Source organism: Anas acuta, chromosome 1 (genome assembly GCF_963932015.1).
Source record: "Anas acuta chromosome 1, bAnaAcu1.1, whole genome shotgun sequence".
Lineage (NCBI taxonomy): Eukaryota > Metazoa > Chordata > Aves > Anseriformes > Anatidae > Anas > Anas acuta.
In genome coordinates, this window is record NC_088979.1 from 151,125,789 (window position 1) to 151,153,025 (window position 27,237).

At 45.8% G+C, this 27,237-nt stretch overlaps 2 protein-coding genes across 2 annotated transcripts; one reads left to right on the forward strand and one right to left on the reverse strand.

Annotated features, from left to right (window-relative positions):
- The first annotated feature begins 1,722 nt into the window (after nucleotides 1–1,722).
- On the forward strand, nucleotides 1,723–7,752 carry KDELR3 (KDEL endoplasmic reticulum protein retention receptor 3). Its single transcript, XM_068666214.1, has 5 exons — nucleotides 1,723–2,159; nucleotides 2,750–2,850; nucleotides 3,210–3,368; nucleotides 3,576–3,828; nucleotides 5,852–7,752. Exons 1-5 carry the CDS (start codon nucleotides 2,069–2,071, stop codon nucleotides 5,890–5,892), a joined length of 645 nt encoding a protein of 214 aa, XP_068522315.1. The 5' UTR covers nucleotides 1,723–2,068; the 3' UTR covers nucleotides 5,893–7,752.
- On the reverse strand, nucleotides 6,614–27,202 carry DDX17 (DEAD-box helicase 17). Its single transcript, XM_068666060.1, has 13 exons — nucleotides 26,657–27,202; nucleotides 22,417–22,567; nucleotides 20,297–20,396; nucleotides 20,018–20,151; nucleotides 19,209–19,274; nucleotides 18,781–18,922; nucleotides 16,687–16,847; nucleotides 16,414–16,586; nucleotides 15,984–16,094; nucleotides 15,425–15,486; nucleotides 15,010–15,069; nucleotides 10,510–10,749; nucleotides 6,614–9,834 (listed from the first exon to the last, which is right to left on the reverse strand). Exons 1-13 carry the CDS (start codon nucleotides 26,698–26,700, stop codon nucleotides 9,311–9,313), a joined length of 1,968 nt encoding a protein of 655 aa, XP_068522161.1. The 5' UTR covers nucleotides 26,701–27,202; the 3' UTR covers nucleotides 6,614–9,310.
- Between the last annotated feature and the right edge of the window lie 35 nt (nucleotides 27,203–27,237).

The following is a 27,237-nucleotide window of genomic DNA, read 5'->3' on the forward strand; positions in this document are numbered from 1 at the left end:
GGGAAGGGAAGGGAAGGGAAGGGAAGGGAAGGGAAGGGAAGGGAAGGGAAGGGAAGGGAAGGGAAGGGAAGGGAAGGGAAGGGAAGGGAAGGGAAGGGAAGGGAAGGGAAGGGAAGGGAAGGGAAGGGAAGGGAAGGGAAGGGAAGGGAAGGGAAGGGAAGGGAAGGGCTTTCCTGCCACACCACCCGAAGCCAACACAAGCCCTTGAGCCCTCTCTGCCCCGGGCAGACCTGACTGCAAGTGATTAAGCAGCCAGCACAGCGCTGGACTCCTCACTCAGCACCCACCAGGCTCCCCTACCACCCCATGCGTCCCCTCTCCTCGGTGCCATCGCCTTGCAGGACGGGCAGGGTCGGGAGGGGACCCTCGACGGAGCTGCTGCCACCTGGCCCCTGCTTGAGCCAACCTCTCAGAGCAGCGCAGGCAGAGAGGGAAACCCAAAAATAGAACTAAAGGGGAATAAAAAAAAAAAAAAAAAAAAAAAAAAAAGAAACCCAACAACCCCGAATTCCCGTTTTTAATGCCAAATCCCAGCTCGCTCTCCTCCCTGTCACCCTGGCGACATTCCTTGCAGTCGCCATGGAGACGGGAGGCATGGAGAGAGCATCACCGCGGGGTGGGGGCAGCGCCCGGCGGTATTTCGGGAGGCAGGGAGACACTGGGTGCGAGGTGCTTCGTGTGGCGGCCGGGAGGGAGGGAGGAGGGAGGGTTTATTTTTTGCTTGCTCCCACTTGGTGCGCCAGATTTTCCTTCTCGAAGCGCCCCTCGCCGAGCTGCTGGTGGCCTTCCTGCGAAGTCCCCGTGGTCACCTCGCCCAGCAGATCCCGATGCCACCGCTGGAGGTCGGCTCTTGTTAGGGCCGGGGAGAGCACGAGGTGATGAGAATGACTTTCCACCACCTGCAACACTCCTACTGATGGCCCTCACCGAGGAGGATGGGCTTCACCCCCGGGATGGGTCAACAAGCAAAGCACCAGAGGACGACGAGGGTTGTCAGACGTTGTTCTCCAAGGGCTGGGAGGGGATCCTAAATCCCTAAATCCTCCACCCTGCTCTGCACACCCCTGCCTCGGTTCCCTCGTGGGCAGCAGCCCTCGTTTCTCAGCGGGTGTTTCCCAGCCCAACCTGCAAACACGGCTGGAGGAGCCTGGCACGGCAGGTGCTGCAGCGGCGGGGAGGGAAAACCCCCAGGCAGCGCGATGGGCAGGGAGGAAATGTATGCAAATGCATTCAGAAAGGAAGCCGGCGATGCTAATAGCCTTGTTAGTAAGCACCGGGAATAATATTTGTACTCTTTAATCAGTAGGGACGCTGCTCCAGGCGATGTGCCCGGAAGGGACGGAGACCTGAGCCAAGTGCCTGGGGGCGAAGGCTGGGCACAGCCTCTCCTGCCCCTCTCAGCACCCCAAAATGAACGGGGTTTGGCCCAGGGTTGGTCCAGCCGAGTTTTTGGGTGCGTTTGGACTCGGTGAAGGTCTCTTCTCAATCCCCTGCTGCTAAAGATGGTAATCTTGATTCCCGCTGCCCCACCGGGACACGAGGTCGCAGCAGCCCGATAAGCGGCGTTCCCTTGTTCCCTCTGCCTTGCTCCTTTAAGGACGCTTCCACGTGTAACTTGAGACAAGTAGGGGAAAAGAGAGGAAGGGGAGGAAGAAAAAAAAAAAAAAAAAAAAAAAGGAAAAGGGAAAAATAGCGCAGTTATTCCCGCCTCCGCCTCCTCCTTTGCCTCCTCCCCGGCCAGCCGGGAGCCACGTCACCCAGCGCTGGCTTTGGGGCTGCTCAGCACAGCCCGGCCCGGCCGACGGGGCAAAACTCAACTTTTTGCCCAGGCCCTGAAGGTTTGGGAAAGGAAAAAATTCCCACAGTGGGGACGTCAAGGCCTGGAGGGCAGGGGGAGAGGCGCTTGGAAGAGGGGCTGAGCTTTCCCCCGCCAGAAGAAGAGAGCTGCAGGCTGCGGGAGGAGGAGGAGGAGGAAAGTTCAGCGGGACGTGAGCGAGAGTTTGGCCGAGGATAAAGCTCCCCGCGGGGTTTTAGGGCCGCCCTCGCCCACCAAGGGGCCTGAGCCACCATGAACGTCTTCCGCATCCTGGGGGACATCTCCCACTTGCTGGCCATCATCATCCTCCTGCTGAAGATCCACAGGTCCAAGTCCTGCGCCGGTGAGTGCTAGGGAAGGTTTTTTTTTTTTCCCTGGGTGGGTTTTTCGCCAAACCCTGACCTTGGGGCTTTGCTGCGGCTTGCAGAAGCCTCCACCAGCCCGGCACGGGGCGGTTTCCCCGCCAGGAGGGAGCAGGAGGTGCTGGAAGGATGTGATGTGGCACGGCACGCCGCCACCACGCAGGTGTTTGGAGAAGTTGTGGTGGCACCAAAAGCAATCACCTCCAGGGAAAAACTGCTCCAGGCTGGAGGCCCTGCCAAAAAAAGCGGGCAGGCTCCCGAGGCTGCTCGGGCAAGGGATGGGGAGAGGTTGCTTCCCACAGGCAGATTGGGTTCGGGGTTGGGAGCCGCAGTGACTCAGCAGCACCCATCCCACAGCAATCCCCCGGTGCGGCAGGTGGCACAGCACACAAACCCACGGCGGGGCGGGCAGGCGCGTGGAGGGAGCCAGGCAGGGAAGGGAAAGGGTTTTTTCTTGGTGGCAAGGCCGGCCGTGTGAGTACACGGCTGCTCACAATGAAGGCACGAGGCCAAACCTGCACCCGAATTTGTTTTCCTCTCACCTGCCTGCCCGCCTCTCCCCGCCACGCAGGTATCTCTGGGAAGAGCCAGATCCTTTTCGCCCTGGTCTTCACAACCCGCTACCTGGACCTGTTCACCACCTTCATCTCCGCCTACAACACCGTGATGAAGGTAAGGAGGGGCAGCACAAAAGAGGTTTCCCTGGGCTGGCCGTGGTTTGCTGGGGAAGGTGAGGGTGCAGCTTCACCACCCCGGCTTTCCAGCCAGAGGGAGGAGGGAGAAACTCCATCTCCTCCAACCAACACCAAATCCACAGTGGGTTATAGACAGAAGGGCAGCTAAAGATGCTCCCTGTGGTGTCTCCAGTCCTCTATTGACCACAAAACCTGCCACATTTAGCCCAATAAAAGCCGAACAAGATGCAGTGAACCAAGGCTGGGCGTCCTTCTGCAGCAGGCACCTTAACAGTTGTCTCTCTCCGAGCGCTGGTGGGGTGAGCGAGCTCTCTTCATCTTCCTTCCCTCCCCCAGGTCATTTTTTTGATATGCGCCTACGTCACCGTCTACATGATCTACGTGAGATTTCGGAAGACGTTTGACAGCGAGAACGACTCCTTCCGCCTGGAGTTCCTGCTGGTCCCCGTCACGGGCCTGGCCTTCCTGGAGAACCACAGCTTCACCCCGCTGGAGGTGAGGAGACACAGGGGGGGCAGGGGAGGGACACGGCAGCCCAGGACGTTAAATAAATGAGGTTTTTATTGCCAAAAGTGTGAGGGGGGTGATGCTGGCAGGCCTCAGAGAGCACACCACCTCTGGCTGCCATCTTCTCCACCTCTGGCTGCCATCTTCTCTCAGCGCCACGGGCAGGCCCGCGTCCTCACCGCCTTGGTTTTGCAGATACTCTGGACCTTCTCCATCTACCTGGAGTCCGTGGCCATCCTCCCGCAGCTCTTCATGATCAGCAAGACGGGGGAAGCGGAGACCATCACCACCCACTACCTTTTCTTCCTGGGCCTCTACCGCGCCCTCTACATCGCCAACTGGGTCTGGCGCTACCACACCGAGAAGTTCTACGACCAGATCGCGGTGGTGTCCGGCGTGGTGCAAACCATCTTCTACTGCGACTTCTTCTATCTCTACGTTACCAAAGGTTGGTGTCAATCCAAAAAATTGCATTCAACCTTCTTGCAATGGGTGGTGGGGCTGCAGCTTGCAGCTGTTAAGCCCGACGTGAGTTTATCTTGTTGCTGTGTTTGGGTAGAAATTAAACCAGAGCTCAGCCCGGTTTAACCCACCCTAGGAAGTTAACAATTTCGGCATATTCACTTCCATGTGCGTTTTGACAGATTATGTATGAATCACGCAGAAAAAAAAACCCTAGAGGGGGGAGGAAAAAATAGCCGCAGGCAGACGCCGTACCTGAGAAAGCAACTGCAGACATATGGAGGTTTTATTAAGCCTACTTTTTCTTGTGGTGTAAAAGATGCAGCGTTCCCAAGAGCTGATTCTGTAGGAAGGCAGGCATCTGCACGTACAAGACACTCCCTTCTGTTTGCCAAAACCAGCTGCCCCTTCTGCTGCAGCGCTCTGCCTGGGTAGAGGGCTGCATACCAGAGCCAAGGAGCTCATCATGGGCATAAAATTTGGTAGCACACACCATGGTTTGCCAAAACTAGATAAAAAAAAATAAAAAAATTCTCTTTTCTGTTGAGGAGGGTGGAATTTGACAAAATGTAGCCAAACGAACAAATATTTTCTTCTTTGTTTGCATTTCCCAGCTAGGCTGCCAAAACCAGTAGGGACAAGCCTGTGTTTGAGGTTTTAGGGGATGGAGCTTTAGGGGCTTCACGCAATATTCCTGCTGATGGAGAGGTGATAGGAGCACTGAGCAGGTCAAGTACATTCAGGCTTCCTTCCATCATTGAAAAAAAAATCTCTGTGGCTAGAAAACTATTTTGTAAAACCACCATCAAGGCGCTCCACATCAATTCCTTTTTTTTCTTCTTCCACTAATTCCCATTTTAGCTTCGCTTAATTCACATGTCCTGCGTCCTTCTACATTTTGTTAGAAACCCACAGCCTTTGCAGTTGTGGAAGGTGGAACAAAAGGGGAGAAAAGGAACCAACTGCTGGCTTCGGGCTTTGCATCAGTAGCGACAAAGCCACAAAATTTAGATGATACAGGAGGGAGAAGAAAAAAAATATATGTATTTGTCCCTGGGACATCACAGCAGGAAGAGAATTGCCTTTTTTTTTTCCTCTTCCCTCTTTTATTTTACACCAGTTTCTGGATCATGTGGAAGAAAAGGTGACTGGAGATATGCAAATACTCTGCAGTCATTTATGGAAACCAGAAATATTATAGCAGGTTGCATCTCTCTTACACTCTTGCAAAAAAAGCATCTTTTCAAAACATTTCTAACACGGAGGAGCTCAGACAAAAGGGCAGCGATTCCGATAAGAAAAGCAAGGCTGTGTTATATAAAGAAACCTATTTAATAAGGCTTCAGAGCCGATACCAAAGCATTGTAAAGGGACTTTTATATAATGCGAGTTCTCTTTATCTTGTTTTCAAAACTCGACGAGCCGCTTTCTGTTTAACACAAGGACCTGAAAGGTAATTTGGAGGAAGCTTTCAGCTCCCAAAAGCTCGTGTTTAAGAGCAGTTGAGGGTGGGAGCATCTGATCCAGCCCCCTACTGACAGCAGGGTCACCCAGGCCACGTGCAGTCAGGTTCTGAGCATCACCAGAGTGGAGGCACCAGGGCTCTGTGGGCAGCCTGTGCCAGCATTTGACCACCTTTACAGTAAAAAAATAAAAATAAAACATTTTTTTCCATGTGTTTAAATGGAATTTCCCGTTGCCTCTTACCTGCCGCTGGCCACCACACCAAGGGGCCTCCTATCCAACCTGCCTCCATCAGGAGGGATGGGGTGTGCTGGGTCTGGCCGCAGGCCGCCTTCATGGCATGTTCTCTATTTAAAAATTAAATAAGACCAAAAATGCATCAGGGATAAAACAGGCTCCATATTACATCATCAAGGGAAAAAAAAATGGGGAAATTTTGGTGTGCAAACCCGACAATGCACTCCCTATCACTCCAAACAGCAGGTTCGGGAAGTGTTTCCTTGTTTCAACAATATTCCTTCCTTACCTTCTCTTTGTCCTTTCAGTCCTAAAAGGGAAGAAGCTCAGTCTTCCAATGCCTGTTTGAAGACATTCCCACAGACAACCCAAGAAATCCCGAAGATGAAGCTCTTAGGATGACAGCTTTCCTTTCCTGGCCCTTGTTGACTGAAGAATGGCTCAGCTGAGCTTCACTCGAGTGCCAGGAAGACAACGGGGCCTGGAAAGCGGGTCTGCTTTACGCCTGGATGAGATTCTCCCTCCATTTTTATTATTTTTTTGTATTTTTAACTTGAATTTGGTGCTATTCAGTAGTGCTGGCCAATACTAAGATAGTACAAATCATTCTCTCCCTGCTTTTCTCAGCACTCACCTCTAGAACATGCCTCTGCTTTGACCCTGAGGCACTAGAGGGAATAAAAGGGAAATAAAGGGTCGCTGCATGTTAGTCCTTCAGCAAGTGCCTGTAGTAAAGGGAACACTTCATTACGCAAAAGGCCACGACTGGCTCATTCCACTCGTGGCCACATCTGACACGGCAGATGCTGTTTTAACCATGAGCAGCCCCCTAAAGTCAGCTCTGCCTGAACCCCATTCTCTAAGGGCCTCCGATCTCCCAGTGTATTCAATCCCCACTCACCCGCCTGTAGTGACTGTTCCTCGTGTCCTACAAACGAGGGACGTTTCGATTAAAATCAGAGGGGTGCCAACGGGTGTTTCCAACTCCCTGGATGGGACTTTTTTCCAGAACGGGGGAGAACAGGGGCAAAGACTGTTTTACACTCCAAAAATAAAGACAAAGCTCACAATTTTATTGACAACAGTGTTTTTATTTATACCTACAAAAGAAAACAAGATGGTATCAAAAGGACAATTTACAAACTAAGAATAGTAACATAGCTCTTAGTATCCTGTGTCTGAACACCACAGATCTATGAATCTCTCAATTCAAGTCTTCATTAATACAACAGGAATGTGTTCAGAGACCAGCAAGTGTGAAACGAGATGCTGATCCCACACAAAGCCACTAACCCTTCCATTGTTCAGAGAAGTCCAAACAGTAAATTTCTTCAGGAAGTGGGAGGGGAGGAGACACCCAAGTCGTTCGACACTCCCACAGAACTTTTACAGATTGAAAAAAAACAATGCGAACACTACTAGACGCTAATGCTTTTTTTTTAATCAACAAGGGCCCTCCAGCTGGGAGATGGAACAGAGCAGCGAGCACCAGGTGGGACAGGGGCAGCACATGCCGCGGTGCCTTGATGCGGTCAACATCTGGTTAACACTCTGAGCTGAACCGAGCCCCTGGACTTCAGCTGACCTCAGTGACAATAAAGCACTGCGGGACTTGGCGCATTACGTTTACACCTGCGCAAGTCCCCCCCGAAAAAGAAGTGAAAGCTATAGCAGACTATAAGGCAGCTTTGGTGGTCCAGAGACCCTTTTTAAAGCCGGTCAGCAAGATGTCCTACTCCTACGCCCCTCCAACACATTTCTGCATCAAATTCATAAATCTTTTTAAAAAGGTCAAAATAAAATACAGCACTACGCTTGCTTGTGAGGGAGGCCAAAGACAGATCAGTCAGTGCCTGGATAAATGAAATGTTTCTGGCTTTCACTTGAACACAAGCAAAGAAATTTCCTGCCCAAGCAATGGAATTTGTGATGGGATGAGGGAAACAAGGTTCTGAAAAATCTCTCCCTTGCCTCTCCTTGTCAGCAACCTACCTGTGTACTGCACAAGAAAATGTGCATTCACCCCCCAAAATTATACTCTGAGAATTTTTTATTTTTAAAAAAAGAAATCATTTCTGTATAAGCAAGCTCTTTTCCTGGGCTATAAGAAGTTCCACTCTGCTACAGAAGGGGTGGGCTGCCTTGCTCATCCATATGCAAGAATGCCAACAGAAAAAAAAAAAAAGAAAAAAAAAAAGAAAGAAAACAACCTGCACTCTCATAATGCAAAGATTATGCCTCACAAACCAGGAGATGTATCCATTCTTTTGTCACGTTCTCAGATCAAGAGCAGCCAACTCCTATTATCATCTACTGTCTCTGAACCGTCTGGTATTAGAAGTAACAAGTCGACAACATGCTTTACTAAAGGGGAAAACCCCTCACACCCACCTTAGCCTGTAAAATAAACATTTTTTTTTTTAATTATTTATTTACGTATTTACTAAAATTCCACTCTTCTCTAACATTTTCTAAAATGCTACCTACCTGCAAGAGCTGAGCTCAAAGGGACCAATGGATCGGGGAAATGCACTCAAAAAGCCAGGAAAAGCAATAGTCAGAGCAAGGTACAAAAGAAAGAAAGCTTCAGAATTAAGATGCACTAACCAGCTCACTCCTTACCTCATGGAAAGGAGATTCCAGGCAATCTCCTCCTCCTCCTCCCTTCCTCCCCTTACACCCCCCGCCCCCCCACCCCCCAGCCCACCCTATTCAAACCTCTTAAGTGCAGAAAACTCTGCCACGTTTTGTTCGGCGTAGTGGCATTGGGAACACTCCCCGTGGCAACACGTAGTTTGTTCAGGACAAACGAGATCTGCTGTTCAGGATCTCCGTTCGGTTTAATTTCTGGGCTCTCAAATAAGACTCCTCTCAATAAACCCAGCAATAGGAACTTGAGAGCAGAAACGAGCTGGAGTAACGAGGTTGCATGCATTTACAATGCTGCAGTTTAACGATCGTAGGGCAAGAACTTATTTGGCCAAACACTACAGCAGCAGCAGCACCTACAGCGACTGTATCTAGCTTCCAGGTACTGAATCCAAGCCAGATTTGGTCACCAACTGTGGGGTTTTAATCCCAACTTCCCTGCTACAGGTCCCAGGAGGTGGGACTGCTGCTTCCAGAGCTGCAGGAAATGCCAACAACCTGCGTGGGTCATTACTCAGAACACCGCCCCACCGAGACAAATGAGCAGAGTTTTCCTATAGAAAGTTACCTATGATAGATTACAAGCAACGATAGTGAGCTATTAAAAAATAAAAATTAAGATTAGGAAAAGTGAGCGTTGCTCCCTTGCATTTATCATGTTAAATGAACTGCGTTTTGGCTCCCCAAAGTTCCCCACCTCTCTGGATACTTCCTGAAATTAAGTTAACGCATTACAGAATAGAAACTTCCTCCCCTCAAAGCAAGGATTCACACAAACCTTAGACACCAAGATGATCGAGCTGGGACCTATCTGCCTTATACCCATTTCTTTTTAGAGAAAATAAAATTTCCAATTTCCTCAACATGCAAGACAAAAAATAATAAATTTTCCAGTCAACTATATATATCTCTTAAAAAAAAAAATAAAAGGGAAAAAAAAAGGACAGGGTCAGTAATGTGGACTGGGGGCCATTTTTGATGGGCTCAAGGGATCTGGATGGTGAATTCTAAGCCTAACCTGCATGAGAGAGAGAGACACCACAATGGGAAAGAAGAGAAAGAAAAGGTTCCTTTAAATGCAAGAGGTCTACACTGGTCACCAGCAGGCGAGAGTGGTCTCATTTGCGTGAGGGGGGCGGGGGCGGGGGAGGGGGCGGGTACTGGTAGGTGGCAGTCTGTCCCATATAGCCCATCACGTTAGTGGCAGGGGGCTGAGGAAACTGTTGTGACATGAGCGGCTGTGGCTGCTGGCCCGAGCGCCCCACCATCCCTGCATACTGCTGTTGGGTAGTGCTCTGTGAGGTTCTCCCAGCGGTGGCAGCTGTGGTGCTGGCACCATAGCCACTAGCACTGTACTCTGCAGTGCCATAGCCACTCGTGCCATAGGCAGCTGCTCCATAGCTCCCTTGAGTGTAACCATACTGGCTCTGTGCTGCCCCAAAAGCGGAATTTGGGCTCCCGTAGGCACTGCCATAGGTCTTGTTGGCTCCGTTGGCATAACTGTCACCACGCTCACGGTCTCTGAAGCCACCTGAGTCTCTCCGGCCCTCTTTCACTCCCCGGAGCCTCCTGTCACACTCTTCCTGGTACATCAGGTTAGGGTTGTTTACTGAACTGCTCGTTCGGTAACGAGAACGGCCTCCTGGCGATGGATACGGTTAAAATTTAGTACCGTGAACACGTCTTAAAACAACGACCTCTGGTAATCACGCCACCCTTCCCCTCCCTTCTACAGCCACAACACTGCCCACGAGGAGCAAGTTGTTCTCACTGTAATTTCCCTGCATGTCTGCATTCATCCCTGTGTTTTGTTCAAGGTGCAGACGTGAAGCTCAGGAAGTTTTAATGCGTGCACCCAGAGCCAAAGGAAACAGAAGAAACTCAGGACTAACTCGGAAAGGTAATTAAACTGATTATTCCTTCAGGGGGAGGGAGGAAAAGTAGTCTCAGTCCCTGAAGGTTCAGTCAGAATTTCCCTTCGCTGGTTTCTATTTTGCATGCGTATGCACAGGCATCCCGTTACCTGTGTTTAGGTAGGAGGTGCAAGGAATTGATTCAAGCAAAATTAGTTGTGTGAGGACCTCATCAGGAGAAAAAAAAGAAAAAAAATTCTCCAACTAAGTTTTAATGGTGGACTACCTCTTTGTTGGAGAGAAATACTGTGATTCCTGAACACCTTGAGGTCTTAGATACAAAGCTATCGTTAATCTGTCTCGCCTTAAACTCGTACTTACTATTTCCTTACCCTCTTTTCATCTTCCCTCCCTCAAAAAAGAGAAGCTATTCCCTACGTAGCCCTTTCCCCATGTGCCTTTACCTCCACCACCACCTCCTCCTCCTCTGTGGTCCACAAGCTGCATCAGCTTTGGATTGATGGCTTGATTGGCTTCTTCCAACACTTTGATAAGCTCCCTGGCTTGTTTCAGGTTTCCTGGCGTGAAGAACGTGTACGCGGTACCTTTGTTGGTACTGCGCGCGGTGCGGCCAATACGGTGCACGTAATCTTCAGAGCTGTTCGGATAGTCGTAGTTTATCACAAATTTTACATCTTCCACGTCTTGTGAAGTGCCCAGGCGCCAAGCACAGTGAGAGGGTGGGGTTGAGGAAAGGGGAGAAGAAGAGAGGACGTGCCAACGAAAGGTGGGGAGCACGAATGCAGGTGACAGTAATAAGAAAAAAAAAAAACACATCACCAAGTTAGTAACTGCATGGAACAGATACAAGACAGACTCATCCCAAAAGAGTAGAAGACTCCGATTTACGATCATCAGGCACAAAGATCAGTGTCCTGAAAAAGAGTGGTGGTTTTAAAGCAGTTTTTCCCTGCACTCAAATTCATCCTCCCCGGAATGCATTTCTCTGTACTCCATTGATGTTTTTCAATGAGTTAAATGAGTTTTGTACTTTTTTTTTTTTTCTCCAAAACACAATCTCGATGGTGAAAACGACACCATCAGGCACAGCAAACTGGGGTGGAGGAAGGGTAGGACTGCCACGGTAAAGCTTTTACTCTGTTGGGAGAAGTCTAACAAATAATAACAGTAATGAGATCACTTACCTTCCACTTAGCAACATGAAATAAAACGCAAGTAAAAATCATTTACAATCCTAAAATACAGTGAACTACCTCTCCTAGCCTGAAGTTTAAGGCACTCCAATCTCACTACTATCATTCAGCTCATTAAAACTCATTAAAAACTGTTCAGATCATACCTAGAATATCTTAACTTAGCTTCATAGTTACAAGAATGCATTACACTAACATTTCACCATACTGTTCTGTCCAGTTCTCAGCAGATTTTGTGATTTGGGCAATCCTGCTTTCTGTTTACGATTCCCTACTTCCCGTGTCAAATGGAAGCAGGAAATAAAGCGACCGAAGTTGCTAACGTGCTGTAAAATAATATGAGAATTTCAGAGATTAGAACTGCTCACCTTCCAGTGAGACTTCAGAAACTCATGAGACAGAATCCAAGTAAATGTTAGTGTAACGCTTCAGTGAAAGCATTTGAAGTACCAAAAGCACCTAATTGCTACAGTATAGAATGTTTTTTTTAAAAAAAAAAAGCATGGCATTACAGTAAGTCACCTAACAGCTCATAAAAAAAAAATCTGCGTTTTAAGATGAATATTCTGAAAATATCCAAGATAAAACACAGATTTTTTTTGTGATTTCCTTTCCTTTTTTTTTTTTTTTTGTTTAAAGAGAGAAACATTCTCTGTTTGTTACCAGACCGATGCACACTCCCTCCTCCTGTGGGAAACCGCTGCAGCCGATCCCGTCTCTTTGCCTTTTATTTTTGGCGGCCTCCTTTCGAAAACTCCGCCCTCTGACACGGGACCACTGGAGCGCGGGGAGCATGCATCAAGGGTCCGTGGCAGCGAGAAGTCCCCACACACGCTCACTCTGTGAACTGGCTTAGACGCTTCTCTGTAGCCCCATTTGGTTGGGAAGCGCCGGAGAACCTGGGTTCAGGTAAAGGTTTCAGGTCCTCCAACGCTTTTTGTCCCCGATTTGGGGCTCTTAGGGGCATTTGTCAAAAAAATGCAGGTACAAAAATTACGTCCAAGGGGTCAGACTGCATCTATTGCCCAGACTGCATCAATTTCAAAGGGGGCGTAGGAAAAATAAAAACGAGACGGTTGTGGTGGCAAGAGGGGGGACTTTATGTCTGTTTCTTATTACAGCAAAGGGGGGGCTCCTCAGTCTTTGCTGACTCCAAAGTCCTGAATCACACCAAAAAAAGGGAGTGAGAAGGCAGGTTTCACAGGGGGCTGCGCGAGTCTCCAGCTAGGGTCCTTGATGCAACAGGTTTTGTTTTTTTTTTTTAAAAGGGGGAAAGCGAAATAAAGAGAGGAGTACATATGACAGATTGCATCTTCCCAGCCAGGGCGTAACTACTCTGACAAGGTGCAGGCTCCAGGAGCCTCAGTCAGTCCCATTCTGCACATCCATCAGTAGCAAAGCAACTTGCATTAGCACAGAGGATACAAGGGCGTGCTTTCCTGGCAGGAAGCGCAGGGAAGCACAGCTACCGATGCAGACAGCGCTGACTTGACTGGGGAGGACTGGGAAGAATGGGAAGGCAGGAAGAGGAAAAATGGAAGGGTGGTTTCCAGACTAGAAAGTGATCCTGGGAGAGCACGCAGCTGGCTGAAGAGAGACCCGAGCAAGTGCAAGACTCGGCTCCTCCAGCCTAGCATGCTCCAGAGCGCTCGTGCACGCTCACAATCTTCCTGCGCTTTTAGAAGGTAACGTGGCAGGATCTAGAATTGAAGCTGTCGAGCATTTCTGACAGCTACTTGGGAAACATGCCCTTTGTCAGACCATCAGAATACCCTACGGCACAGACAGTCTCCGATTATTAATCAGAAGGGACAAAAACTAGCAAACATGCTAGTCTAGAGAGCTGTTTCAACCATCAATGTAGGTGTGCCCCCACCCCTGCACTGAGAATGATCTGTAGCTGATATCAAAGTTTCTGTTAAAGAAAACAAAACAAAACAAATTCAATGTTTTTAGTTTAATAGACTGAACAAAAAAAAATAAATAAAAAAAATAATCAGTGCAGAGAGAGGACCTCACTCCAGGGAATCATCACAAAGAAGTCATTATGGGACTCAGAACTTACCTGGAAGAAGCTTTTTTGAAACCAATGTTCCATTAGGAAGAGGGAAAGCCCTGGTGACTCAGCCAAAAGGCGCGCGCCCCTGTTTTATGTTATTTAGGTAGAAGCCTTCACTTTCCAGGATCTTGGAGGAAGTCGTCCAGAAGTTTGCCAGTTAAGTGACTTATTTTAAGAAGCAGCAAACTCAGGGCCCCAAAACAAGCAGAGATGTTGTTCAGTAACAAGAAACAGACTCTGGTACCTTCCCCCCACAGCTCAGGCGAGGTGGAGGATGGGAAGTGGGGAGACTGTTTTCTGAAGTGTTATCCAATTGAGTAGTTTTGGGGGAGTGTTTTTTGGAGGGGAGTGAAGCTGTTTTAAATGTCTAGGCAAGATGCACAAAGAAGCTACCAGCACATAGCAAGCCTGTTTAAAAAACGCTGCTAGAGAAAGCAGCTCTCTTTCATACAAACTGGTTTCAGGCCTCAGTCCCTTCTCCCAACAGGCCCAAGTACTAACTGCACAGGTCCAGACATGACCCTAGAGGGCAGAGACTGAAGTCCAGATAATCACCTCTCTGAGGAAGTGTTGGATGTGTTGTTGTTTTTTTTGGGGGGAGTGGGGGGGGCGGGGAAGTAGGGGTGCAGGTTGCGTGAACAAAGGCTGCCAAATCTAGTAATGGTCTGCCTGTGTTAAAGTGACCATATGATGCACAGCACAGCCACCCTTTCAGCATATGGAAAAACAGCTCAGATAACTGTGATTTTTTAATAAACCAGAGATTTTTCTGAGCTTATCTGCAATGACTTGCAGTAATTTTGTCTAAAGTTTACTGTAACAAGACACTGACCCCCAAGGGGTTTTTATCTTCTACCAAACTCGGGGAGGGTGGAATATCCAGTGCTCGTCATTAGGCTAAGAGCACCTCAGAAGTCATCCTCCTCTTCTACGAGTGGGCAGAGGTACAGGGACTGTGCTTAGCACGCAGTGTTTCACCAGACAAATATGCTTATTTAAAAAGGGGGTGCAACTGATGCATCCAGACAGATCATTTTCCAGCCACCAAGAACAGAGCGGCACAATTTCGATTGAGTTACACATTTGGGTAGCGCTACGTTAGTGGCCATATATAATCTCAGTGGTCCTGCCTAGAAGGAGCACAGAGGAGGGAAGTTACGTGTCAAGACCAAAAATCTGGAGCAGTGCTTTCTCAGATGTGAATACATCTGCGGGGTAAACATGCGTGTACGCTGGGGTTTGTATGTTCAAATCTGGGGGGGGGGATTATGCAGGGAGAATATTAGCTATTTGCCGTTGAAATGCTCTCCCACAACGTCCTACTTGGGCTTTATCTGCCAGGCTCTGAACAGAGCAATCCATCCCTACCATCCAGCAACAAAAGCTGGATCTGGGGAAGAAGTGAGTGTGGTGGAAGGGTTGGGTTGCATAATTGGACGTCTCTTCTCCCTCTTGGCGATCGAATAGTCATGCCTAGGCCTTGCTGCAGACCAAAGCCTGTTCATTAGGAGCAGGAAGAGACTTTGAATATGAAAGAAAAAAAAAAGATTAATGTTAAAAAACGTATTTCACATGTGGGGGAAAATCACGCTTTGAATTTTTTTTTTTTTTTTTTAAAAAAAAGAAAACATATTTCAGTCCAAAGAAGAAAAATATGCAGCAGTAGGCAAGAGTGGTCTATGTGTACAAACCTAGCCCACGAGATGCAACGTCGGTAGCAATGAGGATAGGAGCCTTTCCAGAACGAAACTCTGTAAAACAAAGCATGCTATGAAGTAAGATTTTTAAAAAAGATAAAGTTACCTGAACTTGATTTACACTACATGCTCATTTTCCAGAATCTAGGCAAGATAACTTCATAAACCCCAGCAAGTCAGGATATCAGGTGTCAACTAGTTTTCAAAATCCAGCTCTCTGGGTTAAGCCATCATCCCATTCCATTTTTGAATTAAAAAATAAAAATACAAGCGCTGAAATTAACAGGACAAAGGCAAAAGGCCATTCGAAAAGCATCTCTTGGTCACAGAGACAAAAGAAAGCCTAAGAACAGCACATCTGAATTACGTACAGCAGCCCGAGTTATCCTCCCCTCAGCGACGGACTCACCATTAAGCACCCAATCTCTTTCCGGCTGACTCTTGTCTCCATGGATACACATAGCTGGCCAACTGCCAAACAGAGATGCACATTAGTATAGGCAGAAAGTACATATATTAAAGGCAACAGGAAGCTTTATTGACATTTCAGTAAAAAGGCTGAAAAAAAATATGCATTTCTCAAGTGTTTTAATCCCCTGTCCCCCTCCTCTGGCCTTTATCTACCTACTGTGCATACAGTTTTGTTTCTTGCACATTAAACCCACTGATTATATAGCAGCCATCTAAGCCCGACCATGTTTGTGAAATTAATAATTTGTCACTTCATTATGTCAGTATTCTTACATACTGAAAGCTGCACGGTTTACAAATATTCTCTCTTGCACTAAGGCTTTGATAGATTGGAACCTTCTAGGAAATTAAGGCTGAATTCAGCCAAACTGAATTGAAAGAAAGAACCAAAGTGACAGGTTGTTCCTAACTATAGCATCGCGAACATTCAGACCTCACTGCTTTTATTACAGTTTCTGTTTCCCACTAGCAGCAAAGGGTAGGGGGAGGCTAATCACCCATCTCTGCGCATCCTTCGAGTGAGATCATCACATCGCCTCTTTGTCTCCACAAAGATGATGGTTTTATTCTCCTTCTCTGCCATGATTTCTTCCATCAACTGTATCAGCCTAAAATAGAAAGGAGAGCTAGTGTAGATATCCACATATACAGGAATACAGGAATGCTGTCTCAGTTTAAGAAAACGTATAATACACATCCACATAAACAAAGCCAGAATTCAGCACACAGAATTTAGCTCTTCTGTACAATGGTACGCTGAGAATATATGCAACAGACTGGATAATTACAGGACTTGTTTGGTAACATTCAAAAGGTTAAATAATACCGCAAAGAAATCCACTATTCAGAATTCACATTTGGCTTAGAAAACAATGTAGATTTTCAAGTACAGCTAAAAAACCTGAAATGGTAGGCAAGCCAACGTACTTATGGTCTTTCTCGCTTTCCATGCATACATCCACTATCTGCAGGATATTGTGGTTGGCACTCAGTTCCAAATTCCCCACATTGATCTGAACGTAGTCCTGTAGGAAGTCCTCGGCAAGCTGGCGCACTTCTTTTGGCCAGGTGGCACTCCACATCAGAGTCTGTCTGTCAGGCTATGAAAAAGGGGAAAAAAAAAAAAAAAAGATTTTATTTAAGGTAGTGGGCTTTGGATGGGAAACCGAGGGAGGCTGTCCTTCAACAAGGTTCACGTACCCTGATCTGGTCAACAATTTTACGAATTTGGGGTTCAAATCCCATGTCCAGCATTCTGTCCGCTTCATCCAGCACAAGGTAGGTACACCGACGCAGGTTGGTCTTTCCTGCCTCAAGGAAGTCAATCAAGCGACCCGGTGTAGCAATGCAGATCTCCACACCTTCAAAACAGAAGGAGGAAAAAGAATGAGGCTCTTCATTTGAATGTCAATTGGTATTTTTAGTTGGAATGAATCACCTTCCAGAGCAAAATTGTTTAAATAAAATGAAAAAGCACCACCCTCATCCATACCCAAGATTGAGTCATTTCAGTAGAAGCCCTAGTTTCTTTTAATAATTCATTTTTTTTTCCATTCTGAAATTACTGTTACAGTGCCATTAGAATAATAAATGCAGTGCAGAAGCTAAAAGCCTACTGTCAGAACACACCTGCAAAGCGCTGCCCAAAAATCAAAACTGAAATAAGCTTCTACTCAACCCTGACCTACCTTCATCCAGAATTACACAGCCTGGAGAGCTCTCCAGTAAAAATAGAACTGAACTGCAGCTAAACTCTAAACGTTAAACAAACATGAAGTGCTCTTCTTGCTGTACAGGTCAAATTAGTTCCACTTTCACTTCTTCTTTTTTTTTTTAATATAAAAAAGGTATATAAAACCAAACCATAGCCTTTAACATTGAATAATTATTCAAAATAAGAAGCATGACAGACAACCATCCAGCCTGTACCTTAGTGTAAAAACAGAACTCAGCTATTCTTAAACTAGTATCAGGTATGACAAATTATACTTTTTTTTTTTTTTTTTTTTTTACAAGAAGGGACTGATTTCCACCAATCTCCAAATCTTAAAGGTGTATCCTTAAGTGTCATAGAAACAATCACAGAAGTTATGCTTAGAGAAATAGTGAGGTGAAAAAAATTAAAAATAGCTTTGCTGATACTTCACTTCCAGATGCAGAGCATTTTGCAACAGCCCAGATTGTTATGTCTGTGTCAGCTTGGACTCCTCAGAGCTGATGAAGCTGGACATACTTTCAGTTTCTATAAAGCTCACGCAAGAATTAGATTTCTAACAGAGTCGCTGGTCTTCCAGAGAGCCTGAAAAAACTGCACTCTGTTGTCAGTGAGGTACTCCTCCAAAATAAATTCAGTAAATACCCGGAAAACCACAACTGACAAAAAAAATATGATTTTTCATCTCTACTTACTCAAGAATTTTTGTTGCAGCAAGCACTAAGCAACCATCCAAAGACAGAAACACCTAAAAGGACTGAAAAAAGGACTGCAGGCATGGAATCTGTCCACATCCTCTAACCAAAAGGTTTTCACCATATGTGGGAGAATGTCTATTGTACAGAACTCCAAGAAGGTGTAAAAAAAAAACAAAAAACCAAAAAAATAACACCACATTGATCCTCCCATGGTCTCTTCATGTAACATCGTCTCCACCATTGAAAATGCTATTTTTTTTTTACTGGATGCACTACCATTGTTTTGATCAGAGCTATCCCACAGCCTTCTGCTACATGTTTTCATTCCATTATTGAAGTGTTCAAGAGCAGCTCTTCAAGCCACAGTGATAAATTTTGTTTAAATTAACCCCATGGTGCAGCATGACCAGAAAGAGAGCCTAGTCCTTAAGAACAATGAAGTACCAGGAAAAATAAACAAGCAAACAAACCACTGTCTAAAGAAGTTTCTATGAATTCAAAAATTACACTTTAGTATTTGAACAAACTTAGGTGGAAAACTTGATCTGGCTTAAGAAAAAATCATTCCTTAATCTTGCTGCTACTGCACCTTCTCAAAATAATCTGTCCTTTCTGACAGGTTGCTTCCCCTCCCCCTTCCTAAGTCCTGTTGACCTTCGTGAATGGAAAGTTCAGAAAATGGAAGGAGGTCTAAGATCTGAGTAAGTCATTATACAACAGAGAAGAAAATTATTATATGCACCCCCATTTTAACTGGAAAAAGAGATAGCCACTCACCTCTCCAAACAGAATTAAGATTACTTTCAAGGTTACTGATATTTTGCAACACCATCTCCTACAGAATCTTGCAGACACCCATTTTAAAGATCTCAGTTAAATTACCTCTTTCTAGATCTCTGATCTGGGGACCTTTGGGTGCTCCTCCATATATGCAGGTACTCTTCAGCCTTGAACATTTGCCATAATCATCAGCCACTTGCTGCACCTGCTGGGCCAACTCCCTGGTCGGTGCTAGAACCAAGCACTGCAGAAGGAATCAATTCAGGTTAGCCAAGCTGTACACACATCCCTAACTTCAGGGCTCTGCTCAAATACCATAAGCAAAGCCAGACCATCTGCTCTCTATTCGCTAAAACATTTAAATATCGTTAAGATTATGTCAGCAATTGCACAAATTTCAACTAATGAGTGGGATGTTCACATTGTGATTGTAAACACTCTCTGCTTACTATTCTGATATACCAATTAAATAAAGCACATCTCATTAATGGTGCCACACACAGAAAGGAAGAGAATTGACAAGCACTTACAATTGGGCCATCCCCTCTCTCCAAATATGGCTGGTGGTTGATGTGAACGATCGCAGGCAACAAGTACTGAAACAGAAGAATTCTAAGTCAAGACACAGGACTTCAATATTCAATGCCAGTGACCACCTGCCATGACAGCTGGACCACAGCAGGAGCCCACTTAGCCTAACAGGCCTTCGGAATCCACTACGTAATGTTCCAAAGATAGGTAGAAACCTCAGCTATATTAAGATCAGGATTTTGCAAAAACAGGTATTTGCATTTACCCAAGAGAAGAAATGATTTGCAGAGCTGCTGAACAACCATAACTGCTGCTGGCAAAAGTAGAAAACAGAGGTGCTTAGCACCTCTGAAGAGAAAGCTCATTTAAAATTTGGAGCCTACATTAGTAGAATTGAGCAACCTCTGCTCTAAACAGTGCTTTTCATAAAGCATAGAATTGCTTCTTGACTGCTGCAGATAAAATTAATGCCTTAATGAAGACTCAACCATCCTTTATTTTAACTTGTATAGTTCACAAAACAAATAGGCACATACTAGTTATTAAACTGCAACAGAAGCATGGACCAAAGAGAAGAGGCTAAGCATCAGAGAGACATGCAAAACACATGCCTGTGGATAAGACAGGCTGGATGGGTTGAGGCTTAATTCTCATCCATGATGCAATAAAGAAAGCTTTAAAAACATGCCATCACCTCACTCTATGCTTGTAGTACTGTCAAGATGAAAAACTAGTAGCAAGCAGCCAAGGATAATTTCCAGAAGGCAACTGTGGAAATAAGTAACACATAGAAGAGGAGAATACGCACCGCTAGTGTCTTCCCAGAGCCAGTCTGCGCAATGCCCACCATATCGCGACCACTGAGAGCGAGTGGAAAACCTTGGCACTGAATTGGAGTGGGTTCTGTGAAATTCTGGTCCATCAAGGCATCCATCACGTACTCTAAGGATTTAAGAAAGGAAACAAATTCTTGAAGGCCAACTGAGGTTATATGCAACTTCAGAAGACCTTTTGGACATGAAACAGGCCTTAACACTTGCTGCCTTTGAATAATCCACATTTTCTTAAAGAATGGTAAAATACTTACGCGGAAAGCTACACTGGTGGAAGGCAAACACAGGCTTGGGGCAGCCCTCCATTCCTCGAATTGTTATCTCTTTCTTCCTTCTCAGTTCTTCAACTTCATACTATTGACATGGAAAAAAAAAAAAAAAAAACAAACAAACAAATGCTGAGCATCAGCAGAGACTTACACCGCACGCATCTAAGTAAGAGACTTAACGCCTCTTACTAACAGCTTAGTTTGGCAGATCAGATGGACAAGAAGGATAGCTCTCCTAAGGATTTTACCCCGAGATTCACGTGGGTTCTCCAACACAAAAAAAGTTGGGAGTTCTCTGTGCAGCCTAAAGGAACTGATGCCTGTTTCCTTCCAAGCAGTCTTTTTAATGAAAAGTGCATTAATATTATCTTTTAAAAGCTTTTACCCATCCTCCAGAAGTCAGAACTTATCAGAGCTTCAAAAGTGAACAGAGGCAGAGGAACAGATTAAATAAATTTTGTGTGACAGTGCTGAGAACTAAACAAATTAGATAGGCCCTAATATACAACAAACAAGCAGAAAGCAGGGCAGTCCTGCTCCTTCCATTAAAATATTCCAGGAGTGGCTAAGTACGTTGCTCTTGCTGCACAGCCCGCAACTCAGAAATATCACTTAGAACCTTTTTGGAAGCAGCATTTCTTTTCTGCATGAAAGCAGCTCAAACAACATCGTGACGGAATGCTAAGGCACCACAATATTTACCACTGTTTCTAAAACACGTATCCACATAAGAACAGTTTTAGGATTAGGAAAAGTGTGGTGTTTTTTTTTCCTATGTTATATTACAAGCCCAACAGCACTCAGCAACTTGCTTCCACAATTCGTTACCTTATTCTAACACTCACCAAAAATCAATAGAAAAATGCACTTTACCCAAAGCAGTGAATTTACTGTTTATGAAAAATTTAGAGTTCAAACAAAAGTTTAAAACTAAAACTATATATATTAAAAAACCTAAGAATAATGTGAAAATCCTTTTCCTTTTAGCTGGCTAAAGCAAATACAGCACCTAAAACTAACTGGTTCAGTAGTTCAAGTTGCTGTCTTTGAACAGCCACTGTCTCCTTTATGCCATAAAACCTTGCCATGAATATGTGACTTGAAGATTTGTAAGTATATGCAATTGGATAAGAAAACGTTTTGTTTTCTTCAAGTTCCCTTGCATTAAGAATAAAACCTGTTAGTTTCTAAATATAAGAAGACATGAAAAAGAGGAAGAAAAAAACTAGACTAGCTGGGTAGGAAGGGGAGATGATGTATAAATGCAGAGTGCTGTGTCCAGCTGAGCCCCCAGCGCATGAAGGACGCTGTTTAACCAGGCATGTCCAATTATGGCAGGGAGAGCTAGAGGCCAAGGTACAGGCCGTGCAAAGACTGGGAGCACCAGAGTCGTGCAGCTTGGGAAAGAGAGGACTAACGAGAGGATCTATCAGCTATCCTCAACTACCTGATGGGTGTTACAGAGATGGAGGCAGACTCTTGAAATTCCAATTAGTTATCAGTAGAAAAAAACACCATGAGAAGCATTAAGACCTGGGACAGCCACCCAGACACGGTTTGGACTCTCACCACCCTGAGGGATATCCAAACTCAGAAGAGCAAGGTGCTGAGCAACCTGCTCTGCTGTGGGGCTGAGGATTAGATGAGCTGTGTCCCAAGGTTCTGGCTTTTCAGCCTGAATTATTATTACAAAACCGTAGGCCTTCCAAATATTTCTCAACTGTTTATGCCACTCAGTTCTTTATTTTAGGTTCTTCCAGGGCCTCGCCAGTATTACAGCTTTTAAGTTCTCCAGTCTGAATCCTCAATGATGAAGCATGACATTCTTGTTGGTTAATTTCAAATAACTAGACCGCAGTAGCATTACGATGATGCATTACAAATGACCAAATGTAAAAAAAACTTGCGTAAAGACAGCTGGAAACAGAAGCATCGTATTTGCTGATGTTACAATGACTCTGCTATCCAGCAGAGTACACGCACACCAAACAAACTCAACAAAGACAGTTCTATTACACGCTGTCCCAGACATCCTAGGACACGATTTTCCACTTGTGACGTTTTGCCATATGTAAAAATGAAACAGAAAGAACCTAATGACTTACGGGAGTAAGCCTGGCCACTTCTGGATGTTCCACATAAAAATTCTTCTCAAACTTGGGTAGCTCGTTCAAATCCCATTTTCTCTTACGTAAGCGTTCCCCCGGATTACCAAATTTCTTTGGAGGAAGAGGACCTCCACGACTTGCTCCAAAGCTGCAAATGTCAACGTTAATTATGAACAATTTAATTAGTCTGGAATTTGAATGTTTCTTAAGCATTTTCCACCCCTCCCACACCCCAGGTTGACACACGAGCATAATATTCTACCAAAATTCACCCCCTCCAAGAAAATTGCTATGGTAATATTTGTAACATTCACCTGCCCAAAGTCCATTCTAATCCAAACCCGTCCTAGAGGTTGCTTCCAGTAGAGCCTTTTTTTTTTTTTTTTTTTTTAAAGTCACTGCCTTAAAGCTTCTGTCACCAAGCTTCTGTCTCTTGGTTCCCTCTCCTGGGACAAAGCCGCTGGTACAGCTACAGCAATTATTTTGTATCGAAGCTGAGAGTATAAATAAAACAGGATAGATGCAAGGGGTGGGAAAAATCTCTAATCACAAGTTCCTTGTATCTCAAGGCTAGTTTGGGCACAAAAATAGCTATTTCACCTTCTCCCTGTGTCCTCTCTCCTTTCTTATCAAGCAGTGTGCCTCAAATAAAAAACAAGTAAAGACAGAAAGTAAACAAGTCCACCCAAGCTTGGAAGTCTATGCGTAATGCTGGAACCAAAGCAATAAAGCTTTTGTTTTCAAAAAAAAGGAGTAGCAGAAGAAAAATACATAAAAGCACCCGCGAAAAATTGTATCCCTTCTCAAACACTTCTGATGAAGATTCAGGAGAGTGAAATAAATAAATAAATAAATGCTGAACTCTGCTAAAAATTTCCTAACAGCCACTTAGAAATTACTGTTCTCCCTCTCACCTCGGTTTTATTCACCCAGTTATTTTAATACTCTGAAGAAGGGTAAGAACTGTCATAACTCATGAATGCACTGGACAAAACATGGGCTTCTGGTAAGGATTAAGAATAACTGAAAACTGGGTAGTATAAATATTTTAATTATCAAAAACACTATAAATGATTATGTATTTTACAATTCCGCCAGCTAGTTATAGTTCTTTCATTCATATCATGCAAACACAGCAGGAGGCACTTTTCCAAAAGCTATCAGATCAAATTTTGTCCTAATGTAAATTCTGGTTAATAAAGCTACAGCTTTTCGCAGAACATGAATTCATGAGAAGCGCCTGCTTTTAGAGAACAAATCCACAACGTCTGCACTTTATGCAAGCAGTCTGCTAGTAAATAAAAACAGTTAATGAAACAAACCAAACGCAACAAAAATCCCCAGTTTTCATACTGTAACTCAAGGAGAAAAGGGCTTGATAAAAACTAAAATAGATTTGAAGGAAATTTTTGCGTTATCCTAATTACAAGGCTCTCTGTTCAGACATTAGCTACATCTGCTCTTTAAATTGCTTCCCAATGGAAATTACAAGTGACAGAGACTGAGAGACCAAAAAAGCGGAACTCAAATGCATTAACAGGAACAAGGGGTTATGCTGTTGGAAAAACTAAGTGTGGCAGATATAATTTAAAACCTGGGAAGTAAATTCTAAAATGCTTGTCTTGATGAAACTGCTTCATTAAGCCTCCTCTCTCCTGTATAAATACCCTTTATTTTCTCATCATATTTTTACGAGAACCTGTATGTCAGCATTTTTTGTCTCATGCAAAGACTGTAAAACACAACTTCAGAAATTCAGCATTATGTTTTCTTTTGGACAAAGTAACAAAAAAATGTACAAATTATCACGTATGGGAACATGCACCTTTACTAAGGATTTCTGCTGCTGATCATGCTAACCTGAGGTCAAAATGGCAACTCTTTACATTTCTGAGTTGTTCTAACAAAAGACAGAGGCAGTTTCACTGAAGTCAACTGGTAGGTCAGAGGGTGAGAGAGTTTCCTTGTGGAAGGAAACACGTGGAAGAACAGATTGGACACTGAAACAGCTGCGGACTGTGGGTATTTGCTCCACAGATATCCAGAGGGAAAAATCAATACGTTCTGCATGAAAGTCGTGCAGTTTCAGTTCTCCGTTCTCACGCACAACATGGCTGCATGCTGACCTGGAAGAAGTGAGCCCCGCAGCATTCCTGAAACGCTGCCTCTGCTAACCTGGCAGCCGATTCCAGTTAAACTGATTTAAATCTGGGATTATTTCACTGATTTGCCAACAGCTCTCCTGTCCAGTAAGTGGAAATTCAGGCTGACCCAAAATATTCTTCTCTAGCTCTACTGTGCCACCATTTCTGGGACAGAACTGAGCAAGTTTATTACACTCCAGAGCAAAACAGGACGGTTTCCCATCCCAAGAAGCCACCTACAGCTTGTTCCTAGCAGGAAGAAAACAGAAAGCCTGCATTTGTTAGGCAATGAAAGAATCAGTACTGAGAAGGTGGTAAGCTTCCAAACACAGCGTGCTGGGTGGTCCCAAGTTTTCACAGAGGTTCTTTATGAAGGATGATGCCTGTTGGTGGTTACAAATACTTCCACACCTTAAATAAATGTGTGTAACAAGCTGAATCCTGATACATTACATGATTTCCTGATACATTACGTGATTTTCAACTCAAATGTCCAAAAACTTGACAGAGAAACACACAGACACTCCTTTTACTCATGCAAAACTCCTGATTTAAAAGAGAAGCAACCATTTATAATGAAAATCTTTATGCAGAAGGGGATTACACACATTTTAAGGCATGCTAAGTATCGTAACAACACTTTGGACAGTGTTTGTTTTGTGTTTTGTTTTTTAGGGAATCGCATACAAATCTGCATTCTCAAACTTGCTCACTGATCTCCAAGAACAGCTGGGGGTCTCAACTATCTCAGACTTGCCAAAGCATTCACTTCAACGTCCTTGCGTTACACTGAGCTGGAAAGCTCACGGTGAAAAAACACCAAAACCCTCCTCTGCACTGGGAGGAAAAAAAAAAAAAAAGGATCTTTAAGTTCGGAGTGTGAAATGTGGAGGTAAAGATAAAGCAGAAAATACGACTATCTCTCTCCACAGATGAAGAGAAACTAAACGCTAAAATGGATTTCAACATAAACAAAATGTTCTTCAATCTCCCAGCAGGAGAGAAGGGAAAAATAATAATAAAAAATGTAAGACTCATTCTTAACATGGCAGACTAGATCTAATTTGGTAACAAAACTCACATGACATGTTTATTGTTAATCCTTGCGAACGGAGGCCTAGCTGCTTGGGATTTGAAGGACAGAACGTGCCACTCTCATAAACAGGGTTTAATTTTCTCTTAAGGAATGGCCTGGGATGAAAGCCTTATTACTTTTAGCACATAAAACCAAGCCTCAAACTATTTACGTACAATAACGCCATCCTATGCTGTACTTACCCTATACTACCCACAGCACTTAGTATTTTATTTTTTTTTAAAACTGCCATCCTTGGGTGAAAAAGAAATTAAGCCTGCAAAAACCTTTTCCAACGCCAGCTTCCTTTCAACAGTGGCCTCAGAAGTACCAAGCGCTAGGCCTCAGCCATGCCAGACAGACAACTCCCGTTCGATCACTACGTCAGCTTGGTCATGCTCGTATAGTGTGGTCCAGGGCCATGTTTACTGAGCTCGGCCTCCTGAGAACGCGAGTCCCCCGCACGGCAGCAGCTTTCAATCTCATTTCCTCTCACGATAAGCCCGGGAGTGCAGCCGGGGGAGACCTTTCACCAACTGCCATCTTTCTAAGAAGTCCAGGAGGAGCAATGCAATGACAGCCAGAAGGGCAGCAGCGCGTCCAGCCACCCTTGCCAGGGCCACTGGGACTTTCAGGGTTTGCGGGAGGGGGAGGGGGGCAGGAGAACAGGGGTGGCAAAACAAAATAAATATATATAGATATATATAAAGGGAAGGAGCAGAAAAGGGAGGCCTGATTGCAAGCAAGCACTTGTGAAGAATAGGAAGCATAATATACAATATATAGCCCCCCACTCCTTGCTACCAAAGTTCCCAGTCCCCCCAACACCCCCCCACCCTCGAAACACAAAAAAAATGGGGAAATCTCCCCGCAACACCACAACGAGGTCGTGCCGTGGCCCCCCCAGCCCCCCAACCCCCCCCCCATCCCCTCACACGGCGCTGAGGGCCCCTTCCACAGCCCCCCCCCCCCCCCCCCCCAAAACCCCAGCCCGGCCTTCCCCGTCCCCCCCCCTTACCCGCCGCGGTCTCGGTCGCGCCCCCGGTCCCCGAAGCCCCTCATCGCCCCCGGGGGGGTGGGCGAGAGGCAGCGGAAGGCCGGCCGTGGCGACGGCGAGGGGCTGGGGGTGCGGGGAGACGGGCCAGCCAGGGGCGGCTGCGTCTCGGAGGAATCGCTCTGCGCCACCTCGCCTCTCGGGTGGGACACGAAAGGAGAAGAATTCGTCAGGGGGTCCGCGACCCGCTGGACGTCGGCGGAGGGGACGGCGGGGCTCTCGGTCGGCTCCAGGGCCCGTGGCGTGTGGAGACGCTCGCGTCTTCTTCCTCCGGGCTCCCGGCACAAAATGGCCGCCGCCGCCCCAACCCGCTCGCCTTACGTTACGGGCGGCCCGGCGCTGCGCAAACTGCGGCCCTCGCAAAATGCCTACGCTTATTCCCGGAAGCCAACTACGCCCCGAAGCGGCTCGGCGCCGCGCTTCTCCGGGCGGCGCGGCGGGTACGAAAACCGCGTAGCGCCCTTCGGCTCCGACAGCCCCGGCGCGCGGAGGGGAGGGAGGGGAGCAGCGCTCTTCCTATTCCTCAAAGTCAGGTACGCAAGGAG

What these genes read in the sequence shown, in the direction of transcription:
- KDELR3 (XM_068666214.1), top strand. Translation starts at nt 2,069, where the DNA reads ATGAACGTCTTCCGCATCCTGGGGGACATCTCCCACTTGCTGGCCATC. An exon ending in CCTACAACACCGTGATGAAG is followed by an intron (nt 2,851 to 3,209) that starts GTAAGGAGGGGC and finishes TCCCTCCCCCAG; the next exon opens with GTCATTTTTTTGATATGCGC. An exon ending in ACAGCTTCACCCCGCTGGAG is followed by an intron (nt 3,369 to 3,575) that starts GTGAGGAGACAC and finishes TTGGTTTTGCAG; the next exon opens with ATACTCTGGACCTTCTCCAT.
- DDX17 (XM_068666060.1), bottom strand. Translation starts at nt 26,700, where the DNA reads ATGAGGGGCTTCGGGGACCGGGGGCGCGACCGAGACCGCGGCGG. An exon ending in CGCGACCGAGACCGCGGCGG is followed by an intron (nt 22,568 to 26,656) that starts GTAAGGGGGGGG and finishes TGACATTTGCAG; the next exon opens with CTTTGGAGCAAGTCGTGGAG. An exon ending in AGGAGGAGGTGGTGGTGGAG is followed by an intron (nt 9,835 to 10,509) that starts GTAAAGGCACAT and finishes ATCCATCGCCAG; the next exon opens with GAGGCCGTTCTCGTTACCGA.